The 13,518-nt window shown below is 52.9% G+C and overlaps 1 protein-coding gene across 6 annotated transcripts in view; it reads left to right on the plus strand.

Annotated features, from left to right (window-relative positions):
- RPTOR (regulatory associated protein of MTOR complex 1) overlaps nucleotides 1-13,518 on the plus strand; it is a 335,570-nt gene that overhangs the window by 234,062 nt on the left and 87,990 nt on the right. For all 6 annotated transcript variants that reach the window (XM_078066239.1, XM_078066240.1, XM_078066235.1 and 3 more), the window contains 2 exons: nucleotides 5,443-5,544; nucleotides 11,380-11,463. In XM_078066239.1, coding sequence (XP_077922365.1) covers nucleotides 5,443-5,544; nucleotides 11,380-11,463 — 186 coding nt within the window. The remainder of the gene's footprint in view (nucleotides 1-5,442; nucleotides 5,545-11,379; nucleotides 11,464-13,518) is intronic.

Raw genomic sequence — 13,518 nt, forward strand, 5'->3', positions numbered from 1 at the left:
GGTGTGTGTGTGTACGTGTAACTCCTCAGATGATCTTGATGTCCCTGGTGGGGGTGATGAGCTAAGAGGCCTCCCTCTCTTATCTCCTATTTCCTTCTTCTTTATTACTTGACATTTTTCACATTTTATTTTGAAAACTTCCAAACCTGCAGCACTGTTGAGAGGATTGTACAGTGAGCACCTGTGTGCCCACCACTTAGTCCTGCCATCAACATTTGCCGCACTTGCTGGAGCATATCCATCCCTCTCTCCAGCTGCCCTTTTTTTTTCCTTTAACACACTCACAAGTTACGTTGCAGACTGCCTTGCATTTTTAAACCCTGAAGAGGAAGCTGGCAGAGCCTTCACTCGGCTCTCACCAGTGTGCTTGGCATCAGCCGAGGGTCCCCTTCCCGTTGGACCTAAGCTCTGAGGCAGGGACCGGGCTTGAGCACAGTGACAGGACTCCGTGGGGACAGCCCTGGCCTCCCCTCCACCGCAGTGGGGTAGCCCCCCCCAGTGCCTCAGCTCGCCAAAGGAGGCCAGGGCCTGTCGCCATAAGCATGTGTTTGGAAAACCTAACACGATTTTGGCTTTTTGTATGGTGCAATGTTTTACTTTGTACCCTTAGAGAATCAGAACTATATAGTCGCATGTAAAATAACACAGTCTCTGTATTATTATCCTTCCGCTCCAGTGCCAGGTATGTTTCCAAGGATCTCAGTGCTTCATTTCTAATCTGCTGGAATCAGTATTCTACATGTGGGAATCATTTCCCCCAAATTGTGACAGGGAGGGGTAACTGATGTAGACCACATGCTAGCTTTTTTATTTTGTTTTCACTTTTTTGGGAGTGGAATGTACATAGAGAAAATTGCACGCCATAAACGTGTGGCTTGAGGAGTTTTTATAATATGAACACACTCAAGTAACCAGCACCCAAATCAAGCAGCTACATGTTAGAAGCTCCCAGAAGGCCCTTCCTGCCACCTTCTACCTGCTTTCCCCTAGGGTAACTACTTTCTTGCCTGGTTTTGTGCACTTGGGTAAATAGAATCCTACAGGATGTAGCCTTTGCATCTGACTGCTTTCATTCAACATGACGTCTGCTCCCGTAGTTGCAGCTCTCATCACAGCGTAGGGTTCTCCAAGGGCCATGTACTCCTCCTCTGGCCAGTAGGCATTTTGAGTTTCCAGGTTGCAGCCCCCACAAATAATGCTGGCCAGTGCCAGGCCGAGTCATTGGAGCCTGAGGCAAAGGAGAAATCAGTAATTCTGAGGCTGTCTTTACTTGAAATTTTGATATTTTGTTCATTGTGGATTTTCGCATTTTTTTTAATATTGCATTAAAGTATTTTTTAATCTCAATTACTGAGCTTTTTGTTGTACCCTTAAATTTTGTTCCTAAGGTGAATGCCTCTCTTACTGCAAGCTGGTCCCAGCCCACCCTGGGTGCTGCTAATTTCTTACTTGCCTTTGGTGCATTTATGTCAGGGATACACATTGGGAGTGAAATTTCTGGTCACCAGCATTCATATGGTCAGTTTTAGTAGATGCTGCCAGGCAGTTTTCCAAAGTGACCGAATCAGTTTACACTCCTACCCACACCTTATGAGTGTTTCAGTTGCCCTATATCCTCATAAATACTTGATACTTTCTACCCTTTTTTCCCCTTATTTGGCTATTCTGGTTCAGTGTGAGAGGTATTTCACTGAAATTTTATCTTGTATCTCCCTGATGGTCAATAGTGTTGAGCACTGTTCTGTATTTTCATTGGCCATTTGAATATCCTCTTTTGTAAACTGCCTGATTAAGTCTTTTGATTTTTCTTTCATGTTATGTGTTTCCTATGGATTTGTAGTGATCGTTTATATCTTCTGAATACAAATCCTTTGTCACTCATTGTGAATATCTTTTTTTCTCTTTCTCTCTCTTTTGCTCTGGACTTTATTTTCATTTTTTCAGTATTTTTTTTTTCTTGAACAGAAGTTTGTTTTAACATAATCCAATTTGCCAATTTTTTTCTCATGCTTAAGACTTTTGGTATCCTGCTTAAGAAATGTTTACTTTGAGATGCACACCCCTGAGAAGGTGTTCTCTTTTTTTTCTGAAAGCTCGATTGTTTTACTTTTACCCTTAGAACTGCAGTCTGTCTGGGATTAATTATATGGATGGTGTGAAGTAGGGCTCACGATACGCTTTTCCACACATGGATGTTCAGTTCGCCCAGTGCTATTTTACAGCGAATCAGGCGACCATCTTTGTGGGGCCGCTTCTGGGTTCTCTGCTCTGCCGCGTTGGTCACTTTGTCCTTGCACGGGTACTGAGCACGCTTGATTATGAAAGCAATTTTGGTAGAGATTACACGGATCCATAGATGGATTTGGGGGCGTCTCTACAATGTTGAGTCTTCCCATCCGTCAACATGACTATAAGTAGTATATTCCTAAATGCCATTTACTGTTTTTCTTTGTATACATAGGGCTTATAGGTGATTTTGTGCAGCAGCTTTACTAAATTCACTACTTTGTTCTAATAATTTTCCTATAAATTACTGGCTTCATCTTAAAACCTTATTGTTAGATACCCCAAAACAAAGCCCAGCATGTATGTCACTCTTCCAAGGTCAGTAGTTGGGAAGACAGATTTTAGTCAACAATGGAAAGGAGCCCGATGAGAATCAGCATTTGCTGACATAGGGGAGGGGAGGAGCATTTGCACATGGTGGGAAGCATGGATAATGGACTTTCTTGAGGGGCTTAAAGAGAGCCCTCTGCAGGCTGAGTTCTGACACAGGGCTGGAATCCAAACACTCCTGGCCACTGCGGTTTTATCTCCTCTTCTAAGTGGTGAGGTCATCATGAGGAGCGAGTATGTCACTGCACGGTCAGGACGGCACCAGCCAGTGTCAGTGTGTCTGGACCAGGGACGCCAAGGGGGATGAGGAGGAAGGGTGTTGAGATTAACCGTTTCCTCTCTCACAACAATGACAGCAAAAGGCTTTCTGGGTTCCCCAGTGGTCAAGTGCGGCTCTTTGTGCCCATCTGGCCCCCCGCTTTTTGTCCTTTCCCCTTGCGCCTGTTTTCAGGCCCAGGCCATCTGACCCGTGGGCTGACCACGGAGTGGCCCACCTGGCCTCAGAATTGTCCTGGGAGGCCCTGGACACATGGCCCCATGACTCAGAGCCTCTGTCCAGGCCTGCATGAGCTGTCCTCCGGACGCCCCTCCTGGTCTCCGGTCTCCCCACAATCTGCACAGCAGCTTTAACATGATGGAGGTAATCTTGGAGGTCTGGCCCAGGCCCCAGCTCTTAGTCATCGTCAGACACACGTGGGGCAGCTCTCAAGGTGTTCCGTGGAGTGTCCTTTAGAACGCTGAGCTTCCCCACAATGAGGAGCACACCAAACCTCACTGCGTGTTCCGATGGCAGGCGCTTTCCCTTTGGACAGTTTTGGGTGAAGAGATGAGGAATGCTTGTGCTTCTCTCTGTGCAGAACGGTTTTCTCAGCAATGAGCTACATGCGAACATCCGTAATTCAAAAACTAACTTGGAAGGAAGGGAAAAGAGCTGGAATGATGTGAATTACCTGAGCTCCCCTCCTCCCTCCCTGTGGGGAGGGAGAGCTTAACGAGGCTGCTGTTTTTAATCAATTGATGAATAATTCACACTTAAAAACAGGAAAGCCGGTTTGGGGGCTCCATCCCAATTCACAGGTTGCCCTCCAGATTTGGTTCACGTGATGCAAGCTGACTTTGCAGGAACATGGATTCCTGGGTGGTGCGTGTCCTCCGCTGGCTTCTCACGTGACAGACTTTTCTAAGGGAGCACTGTGGCTCTGACCACCAGGCTCCTCCGTGGACGGCGTGGAGTGAGCAGGCCTGGGTCTGCCCACGGCTTAGAGTTGTGTAAGCACACGTGTCCACACAGGTCCACACATACCAGAACCCCAGGCCACAGCCACATTCCCACCTTCCTGCCCCCCTTCCTTACTCACAGACACACCTCTGAAACACAGCCTCACCTTCCCCCGTGGGACAGGGAGGATAGGGATGGGAGGCAGAGATTTATAACTTGGGATTCTTCTTGTTTGGGGCTCAGGGACAGCAGAACTGTGTGTTAGGTGAAAATGATTGTGTCAGAGTGAAAAACCCAGCCATCCTGCTGCTGCCCGGCTTCTCGGTTCCCAGACCTTCCCTCAGCCTGAGCCGCTCCTGTGCTTTACCCGGTCCCTGTCACTGCGGGTAAAGGCGTCCCCCCCGCTGGGCCAGTAAGGACAGACCACTTCCATGCCCCCACTGCTGGCTGTCCAGCTTGTCCCTGCACCCCCATCACTCTGACTCTGACCCCAGTGCGTGGTCCGGCAGCCCTGCCGCCTGCTGGCCCCTCCCTCCACTGACCCCAGGGCTCCTGCGTAAATAGCAACTCTGGGTGACTTGGTGCCCGTTCCCTCCGCCTGTGCCCACATACAGGCAGGACTCAGAACCCCTGTGTCCCCGCTGAGATCACCACACACAGTTCCTTCCCATGCCACTTTGCTCGACCACATCCTCCCCTCCTGTCTCACTGAGAAGTAGAAGTGATGGAGAGACCCCTGCGAGCCCTGCCACGTGTGCCCACGTCCCTGCATCCAGGCCCGTGTGCCTCCCCGTCTCCCGCCCGCGGAGAGCCCTCCCCAGCTCGTGGTGCGGCAGCCGCCCTGCCCGCCCGTACTGCTTCACCCACGTACATACGTGCCTCACCCTCCCACCGTTAAACCGGAGTTCCTGACCAGGTGGCCCCTGTCCCCCCCAGCCCACTCCATTTCTGTCCTTCCCCTTCCCAGAACCGTCTACACTGGACTCTCCAGATTATCTTCCCTTCCCAGTGCACTCCACTGTGCCCGAGGCTGCACCTCCACACTGCTCAGCCAGTCACCGCAGAACCAGGCAGAACCAGGCTCTGTCCGCCTGCCCGCCACCCCATGTTCCTTCCGCACTTACCGCCCTTGGCATCCGGGCTCAGCCCGGGCCCCTGCTCCTCCTCGCTTCTCTCAGAATTTGCGCCTCCCATGCAGACCTCTCTCCTGCCCTGTGGGCTCAGCCCCGTGCCCACAGGGTGTCCAGTAGGCATCTCGAACTCAACATGCCCAGGGCAGAATTCCCCACATTCTCCCCCAAACACTCCTCTCTCAGCTCCTTTCGCACCTCAGCCCAGGGACCCCCTTCCTGGGGCTCTGGCCAAGAGTTATCTGGGATCTCAACCGTGTCGTCCTGCCCCTGTGTGGTCTGCTCACACATGCCCCCTGCTCTGCCCTTGTCACCCTCGCCAGCTCCCCTGCTGCGGTCCTGCCCTGACCTCCCTCGCCTGGACCGTTGCGGACTTGGTCAGGCGCAGGGGCTGCGTTGATGGGGCGGGTGGGTGCGTCAGGGCAGAGCTGATAAGGAACGGGGGTCCCTAACTAATGCTCCCTCCCTGTCCCACAGCACAGCCCCTTCTTTGCCGAGCAGCTGACTGCATTCCAGGTGTGGCTCACAATGGGCGTGGAGAACAGGAACCCACCCGAGCAACTTCCCATTGTTCTGCAGGTGAGTTTCTTCAGATCCGCTGGATTGGCTGAGCGCGTTGCAGGGAAGGAACCGGAGCCAGAGATGTGTGTGTGGGTGTGCGGATGTGTGTGCGTGGCTGTGTCCTCAGCCAGGTGGCTCTCGGGGACATCAGTCAGATCCCTCAGAGGTCACTGAGTCCCACCGCAGACTTATTCTGGGGAGGGCTTTCCTGGGGATGTCAGAGTTCCCTTCCCCATTCTCATTTCAATACTAATTTGGGTTGTAGTCAGCGGCCCTTTCCGGGGGATCCACAGAACTCTGCAGCGAATGTGCTCAGTGGCATCAGGCCCTTCTATTTGGAAGGACATGAGCTGCCAATCTGCCCAGGAGGAAAGGGCAGGAGCCGTGTGCACGTCGCAGACGGCCCTCGTGCCTCCTCGCCAGGTGCCCGTGGACTGCGGGTCATTGACTGGGTGGCGGGCAGCCGGACCCGAAGCCCTGCCTTCCCTTCCAAGGAGGGCGTGCGCCAGCCCCTCACGTGGCCTGTGTCAGTGCTCACACAAAGACTGTGCCCCCCTAGTGGGTTGGAAGCTCAGTGTTGTGGGTCTTGTTCTGCTAATTTATTTGGCTAACGGTTCAGATGGGGGAGAATGGCAGAATACCAGAGTTCCTCACAGGTGGGAAGATGAGAAAGTTTTCACAGAACTTTTGTGTCGGTGAAGGTGTATTTGTGGAAAAGGCGTGGTCGACTGCCTCGGAGTCTGCTGCTCAGCAGGCCTTGAAGACCATTTGCAGGCCCCAGAACCGGAGGTTTCACCTGGTTCAGGCCTGTGTGCTGGGACCCTCAGACGGCAGAGGGGGCCGGGGAGGACGGGTGCTGGAAATGTGGGCGACGTGCTGCAGAGACGATCGGGGGCCCGGAGTAGCCACAGGCTGCAGCATCTCCCCGGACCTGTCTTGGCGCCTTGTGTACAATGACTGAGGTTACGAATGGAGCATAGAGATTGTTAGCTTCCAGATTAGGACGATCCCGAGTTCGCAGGGTGAGCTGTAAACAAGCACATTTTTGAAGCCAAAACAAATAAAAAGAGAGTCAGTAATAAGGACGAAACACAGCTGACCATGTGGCAGAGCCACCAGCGCTCCCTCCCTCAGCGCGTGCTCGCGGTGCTGGGGGTGAACGGGCAGATTTGCAGGGACGGCTGGGGCGCAGGTGGGACGTGCTGGGCTCCAGCGCCTTCTGGGTCACCAGCATGTTCACCTGTGAGGGTACCGCTGACCTTCCCGTGATTTCGACAGCGTGACTGAGTGACATCCGTCCTTTCCAAAGCGGGGGGCCAGATGCCAAGCACATGGAATCAGGTCTTCTGGGTTGGGCAGACAGGCCTGCTACCCACGTTTCTCTTTAACGTTCCATTTACAATCCACACTCCCTCAGGGAAGGGGAGGCCCTAATAGAGCCAACTTTCTGGTGCCGAAGTGAGGGGCAGCGCTCTGAGAGGACGGAGGGGAGACATTGTGTGTGTGCTCTCTCAGCCGTAAGCAGCAGGCTCTTCATCATCCTGGCGGGCAGTCTCCTGGGCTATGCCCAACCTGGATCAATGCGGGAACCTTTACTTAACAAGAAGGGAAGGACGGAGTGCAGACGCGCACCAGCTTCATGTACTGTAGCCCACGGGGTCGGCCTCTTTCTCATTAGTTCAGTTAACTTCATCTTGCTTTCTCTTAAGGAAGTTTATTTTTGCCAAAGCCTGGACCCCGTTACCCATAAATTATTCTCCAGGGCCTTAGCAAGTCAGAAAGAATTGCTTAAGGAAAGAAGAATTTTAATGCAGACTTTGTGGCTTTTCCAATCCCTGCTACTTTTCCCACGAGCCAGGGAGAATTTTCTGTGCCTGAAGACTCAGAGGCTTTAGCTGATAACCTTCAGGGTCAAACGAGATGTCTTCCCAGGCCAGCTGATTTGCAGTCCCTCCTGTGAATGGAAGCTTGGAAATAACTTTCCCTGACCAGCCCCGGGGTCTTTTCTTGCCTCTAGAAGAAGGGATAGGAAGGAAGTCTCTCGATCCCCGCAGCACCGCAGGGGCAGGTGCTCACGGTCTCTCAGTGGACATGACATCGCTGTCTGCGCCCCCTCAGGTGGCCGGGGCACAAAGAAGCCCCAGACCGGGAGGGAAGGACCGGCATGTTGTAGGAGGGAGAGAAGGGGTTTTGCAGGACAGCATTAGTACCTCCAGACCTCGAGAGTCCATCCGGGCACTTCATCAGGAAGCCTGTTTGCTTTCACTGCCTCCTTTTATTTACAAATAGGATTTTTGGTCTGAAAGCGCAGGGTCATTCTCAGGCAACAGCAGGAAAGCAACTGGGGTGTCATCGTTACACGTATTATAGACATCGGTAGCTCTGGAAGCTAGTCGGCAGGTTCCCGGGCGCCTGGCCCGCAGGGTCCCCCACGGTCCGCCAGGGCTGGAGCTTCAGAGTCTTGTTTTCATAAGAATCGGCCCCACCAAGAAGCCTCAGCCCGGAGCCCAAGCGCCGTCTGTGCTCGAGGCGCACAAAGTGTAGCGTGGGCGTTCACGTGTTACGTGGGCGTTCACGCCGCCACAGACGGGAACATTCCGTTCACCACTTGTCTCTCGTGTCCCCAGATCCCGGCCCATCTCAAACAGGAATAATGGTCATAAAAAGTACAAACAAAAGCCAGTCCTTATTTTAACATAAATCTTAGTTTATGGTAGCCTTCAATTTTTTTTAATATAAATGAACAGAAGGAATCAGAAAGACGATGTAACACATGACATTTTCCCCGGGAGTCTTTATTGACCTTTTTTTTTTTTTTTTAAGATTTTATTTATTTATTTGACAGAGAGAGACACAGGGAGAGAGGGGACACAAGCAGGGGGAGTGGGAGAGGGAGAAGCAGGCTTCCTGCTGAGCAGGGAGCCCGATGCGGGGCTCGATCCCAGGACCCTGGGACCATGACCTGGGCCGAAGGCAGACGCTTAACGACTGAGCCACCCAGGCGCCCCTGACCATGTTTATTTTTCCATGAAACATGAATCGCCACGATGCAAAGTCCCACCTTGCTGAAGGCCGTCTGGTGCGTGTCAGCAGGTCGTGTCGCCGCCGGCCTTGTGAACGGGGCTCCCAGCTCGCTGGTGGATTTGCCAGGAAGACGCCGCCATGGGGCCTCGCCCCGCCAGCGGCCAGCGCACGCACGAGACGGACCATCCCTGTGCACGGCCAGGGTTCTGGGCCTGGGCTGCCCGTCCTTCCACCGCACATCGCTCTAGCGTTTGCCCTAGAAAACAGCCGTATCCGTGCTTAGCAGTTTAAATGACAAAGGGAATCAGCTCCTGGGCTCCACCAGCGTTAGCGGCTGCCGCCTTTGATTTCTGACAGACTGCAGCTGCGCTCACCAACCTGGTCCCAGGCCCGGCTCTGCCTGGGTCACCCGGAAACTGGCACCTCGGGCAGCTTTGTTTCCTTTAGAACAAAGACAGTCAGTGAGTGGTTTGTGAAAGAGGAGGCATCCTGAGCTGCGTGCCCACGCCGGGAGGTCAGTGTCCAGGACGCGCCCTCGCAGTGGACGGCATGTGCCAGGTGCTTCCACGGACCTCGTCTCATTCAGCTTTGAAAATGAGCCCAAGTCATAGGTCATCGCCTGCACCTCTCTGGCTGAGGACACGGAAGTCTCCAGAGGTCACGAGCTCTAAGCTGCACCGTCAGGAAATGACAGGACGGAAACCAGGCCTGCGCGGCCCCGAAGCCCGCACCTTCCCGCCGACTGCCCTCCTGACCTCCTGACCTCAGGCAGCAGTGGGGCATGCTAGCCACGAGTCCAGTGGGAGAGGGATCGGGCCCCCCATGACCTCCCGGTTCCTAGTCAGAAACTCAGCACCCCCAAACACCTGCGCCCGTCTGGAGGCAGAGGTGTGGATGTGGGTCTGGAGCAGGTACTGGCTGAGGGAAGATGGTATTCCAGGGGCCACAGCCAGCAGCCACTTCTCCTCCTGCACTGCCCGGCCCCTGGGCTGCCTGTCCTTCTCTGGACCTGGTGCTGTCAAGACCCCTCCCCGCCTGTCCCTCCAGTTCATGTTTGCCCCTCATGGGAGCCCTGGCTGCCCCATTTCCTCACCCCCATTCCATTCCACTCAGCTCCGTTCTGCGTCCTCCCCGACACCAACATGATCCACACCTGTACCCACAGGTTGTCTTCCCGGGTCCTGCTGCCGACCTGCAGGAGCAGGTGACACCACCGGAGCCTTCCCTCCCTCACCGATCCCGCTACCCAGCTTCTCCTCCGCCAGGAGCACCGCCCTGTGATGCCTGGCCTGGCCTCACTGGCCTATCTGCCCATCCCTTCTCTGGCCTCACTCCAAACCTTCTCTTCCGGAGTCTCCCTCCCCGACTCACCTTCTCTATCGGCCATCAGGTTCCGTGGGCACGTCCCCGGCCCTCTTGGGTCTCTTCCTCCCCATTGGTCAGGGTCATGTCCACCCCGTTCCGCCCCCCATCCAGCCTCCGGCCAGTCCATCCCCCCAGCGACCACATTGGACAACTCACTGCTGCTCCTCTCAGGAAACCCCCAGCCTAGGACCCATCTTCAGACACCGCAAGCTTTCCCCTCCCCTCTGCCTGCTGCCCAGGAACCCCACACACCGCCTCCCCCCTGGGATCTGGCTGCACCCCAGGTAGAGTGGGGACTCACATGATTCACAGCCCTGCCCACCATCACAGAGGATTGTTGCAGTGTGGCTGTCTTATCTGTCTCTGCAGCTGATTGATGGTGGGAGGGGGCTCCTCGCCATCCCGTCGTGCCCCACGAACACACACTGGGTGGCTGGAGCAGCAGCGGACAGAAGAATCCCTTCAGGGGTCTCCGTGATCTTGAGTGTAAAGACCATGAGGGAGAAATCAATATAAGTGACCCCATCAGGAATTTTAGACTCTGACATAACAAAGAAAACAAGAGAAAAAGATGTGGCAAAGGTTGCTCTTTATAAAGAACTCTTTCACATCATTAAGGAAAGGCCAAAAATTTAAGTAGGAAAGTCAAGGCACGTGTGGCCAGTTTACTGGAGAAATAGCCACTTAACCCGTGACAGAAGATAATCAACCTCACTTGTAGTCAAGGAAATTCAGATTCAAAGGCTATTTTTACATGTCATATTGGCATGGGCTTCTGGTGCCCAGGAGCTCTTAATCTGATATCTAATAAAACCTCCGGGGTTCCATTCTGTGTTGTCCTTTCTTACAAATTAAGAAATTAAGGTTCAGAGAAGTCAAGTAATTTGCCCAAGGTCACATAACCAGAGCACACACAGCAAGCCCTCATCCTGTGCCCTGTGGTCAGCAAAGGCCTGGGGAGAGAGCACCCACCTGCGTCATTAGAAGTGCAAGCTAGTTCAACTAGGGGATAATTTGGTAATAAAAGTATATAGCTCTGACCCTTGGGTTTGTCCTAGGGAAAAACCATGTAAATGTGCAGAAATATGCCTCTTAGGACATTTATCACAGCACTGTTTATAATAGCAAAAACTGGATAAGAATTGAAAAAGCGAGCCGTGGGGAGGTGTGCATTGGGGGGTGATACAGAATCAAAGCCACGGTGTTTTATTTAGTTTTAAAAAGAGATGAGAAATGCAATGATAGATAATAATCTAGTTTAAATGCAGTTAAAAAGTATTTGTTCTAATACTTTCAGCAGGGCACGTATTTTAGCTGTTAATGAAAAATTAGAACTGCACAGAAAGGAGCACCTGCCGCAGGTGAATGAAGGCGCGAAGCCAGGGGCAGGGGTGAGCTTGCCCGGCCGGCCCCATGGCATGATGTGTGGCTCTGCAGTGACACCGTCCTGTTCTTCTTCCTCAGGTGCTGCTGAGCCAGGTGCACCGGCTGAGAGCCCTGGACTTGCTTGGACGATTCCTGGACCTGGGCCCCTGGGCGGTGAGCCTGGTACGTGCGTCCTGCACAGACTTCGGGGGGGAGGGGGCCGCGCGGCAAGACTCCCAGATGTAGGCTGAGGACGTGCCTCACAACCCGGAAGGGACCGTCACCGGCCATTGAGGGGGACTGTGTGTGGGGCGGGCCAGGCAGCCCCCGGGGCCCTCAAGAAACACGTGCCGTGTGGCCTCCGTCCCTGTAGCGTTCCGGGGTTTGCTCTCACTCTACCCTCTTTTCCCATCCGCCATGAGGCTTCACCTCTGCAGGCAGAAAGTGTTGCCCCTGCCTGAGCCAAGAAGCAGGGTCCCCCTGAGCTGGCCGAATGCCAGGCACACACCCATGCACCAACTTTACACTCTGGTGCTCAGCACAATCTGGAAACTTCTCTGCTGACTCATTCTGCAAAAGAGTGGAAACGGCCATTTAAAACGGAAAACACTGACAGAAATAAGATCAAACAGTGACCCATTTCCAACAACTACATCACAAGAAAAGAGGTATCGATAGGGAACCGACAGATGACAGGAGGTTCGAGAGACTTGCCATCAGCTGCAATATATGGATCTTTTTGGTCATATGTGCAAATAAACATTTGAAAGTTAAAGTTTGAAAAATTAACATTCATGAAACAATTAGAAATTTTACATGAACTGAATACTTTGTTATTAAAGGGTAATTGTTCATTTTTTTAGGTGTAATGGCATGAGGTGGTTCTTTTATAAAAGACCTTATTTTTTAGAGGTAAAGACTGTATTTACACATGAAATGTGTGTGACATGCAGATAGTCCGGGAGGACACATGGGCGGGCACGCCAGCACCCTGCCGTCGGGTTCATGTCACCGAAGCTGAGTGACGAGCGTGTGGGAGGGCAGCGTATTATTACAGCTCCATTTGTGTATATTTAAGTTTTTTCATTGTATAATGTCAACTAGAGAGTGAGAATCGATAGTCCACGGTTGAAGGAGGAAAGGAAAAGTCAAAGAATTAGGAAGAACAGTTCACCCACCGTTGGACAGTTCAGGGCACGTGGGCCGCAAATTACTTAGAGCGTGTCGATCACCAGGGAGGGTCTCGGGTGACTCTCGAGCCGCGTGGCCTGCTCATCTGCTTGTGCGAATCGATGTTGCTCAGTCACCGGGGAAGAACTCGCAGTGTATCCTTTATGCTCGAGAAACACGCGCCGTGCAGCCTCCGTCCCTGCAGCGTTCCGGGGTTTGCTCTCTACCCCCTTTTCCCATCCACCATGGGAAACTTGAAGACAGGGAAACTTATATTAATAACACTTAAGAGAGATTTTTATTATGTGGTACATTTTTAAAAAATGGATGTTGGCCCTTTAAAGAGTTAAGCTTATGCTAATTGGAAATTTTGACAGTATAACAGGTACTTGACAGATGAGGTGTTGCAACAGGTATGGGTTGGGCCTTCCAGGAGGACTCACCTGCCCAAACCAGAGACAGGATGCTTGTCCCTCATTAAACATGGCCTTTAACAAGAAAAGGACACAGGCCCCGCCAGTGGCCTCTGGCCTGGGTCACACCCCTCCATCCGTCTGGGAGGGGGACACCTTTGCCATATCTCTGAAATTCCAGCAAATTGGAGATAAGGACAGAGCACCTGTGCTGAGATGACTGACATAACGGGCTCTGCCCAGTTGTCCTTGTGAGATGGCCACCTTCTCTCTGACTGCCCTGCCTGAGAGCAGAGAGCCCCCCCTAGGATGGTGCACCACCAAAATCTGGGCAGCAGGGACACCCACAGCTGCTCCCCGTCTTAACCAGGAAACTGGCCCATCCCAAGGCTCAAGTCCTTCTCTGAAGGTCGATCTCAGGGGCAGATGTGAAGGTTGGAGCCAATAGGGCAGGAGGGTTGTGGTTTGAAATGTGAGACTCACAATTAAGGGGCCCTCTGCTTTGCTGCTCAGAGCAAACAAGGCCGTGTGAGGGTGAGGCCGCAGGGGGTGGGGTCCCCGGACGGGAAGCCGCGGGTTCTTCACGAGATGAACTGTGGCCTCTAGACCAGGCAGGGCTGGAAAAATACTGCAGTGTCTCGGAGAACAGAGATGA

The sequence above is a fragment of the Halichoerus grypus genome, chromosome 2 (assembly GCF_964656455.1).
Source record: "Halichoerus grypus chromosome 2, mHalGry1.hap1.1, whole genome shotgun sequence".
Lineage (NCBI taxonomy): Eukaryota > Metazoa > Chordata > Mammalia > Carnivora > Phocidae > Halichoerus > Halichoerus grypus.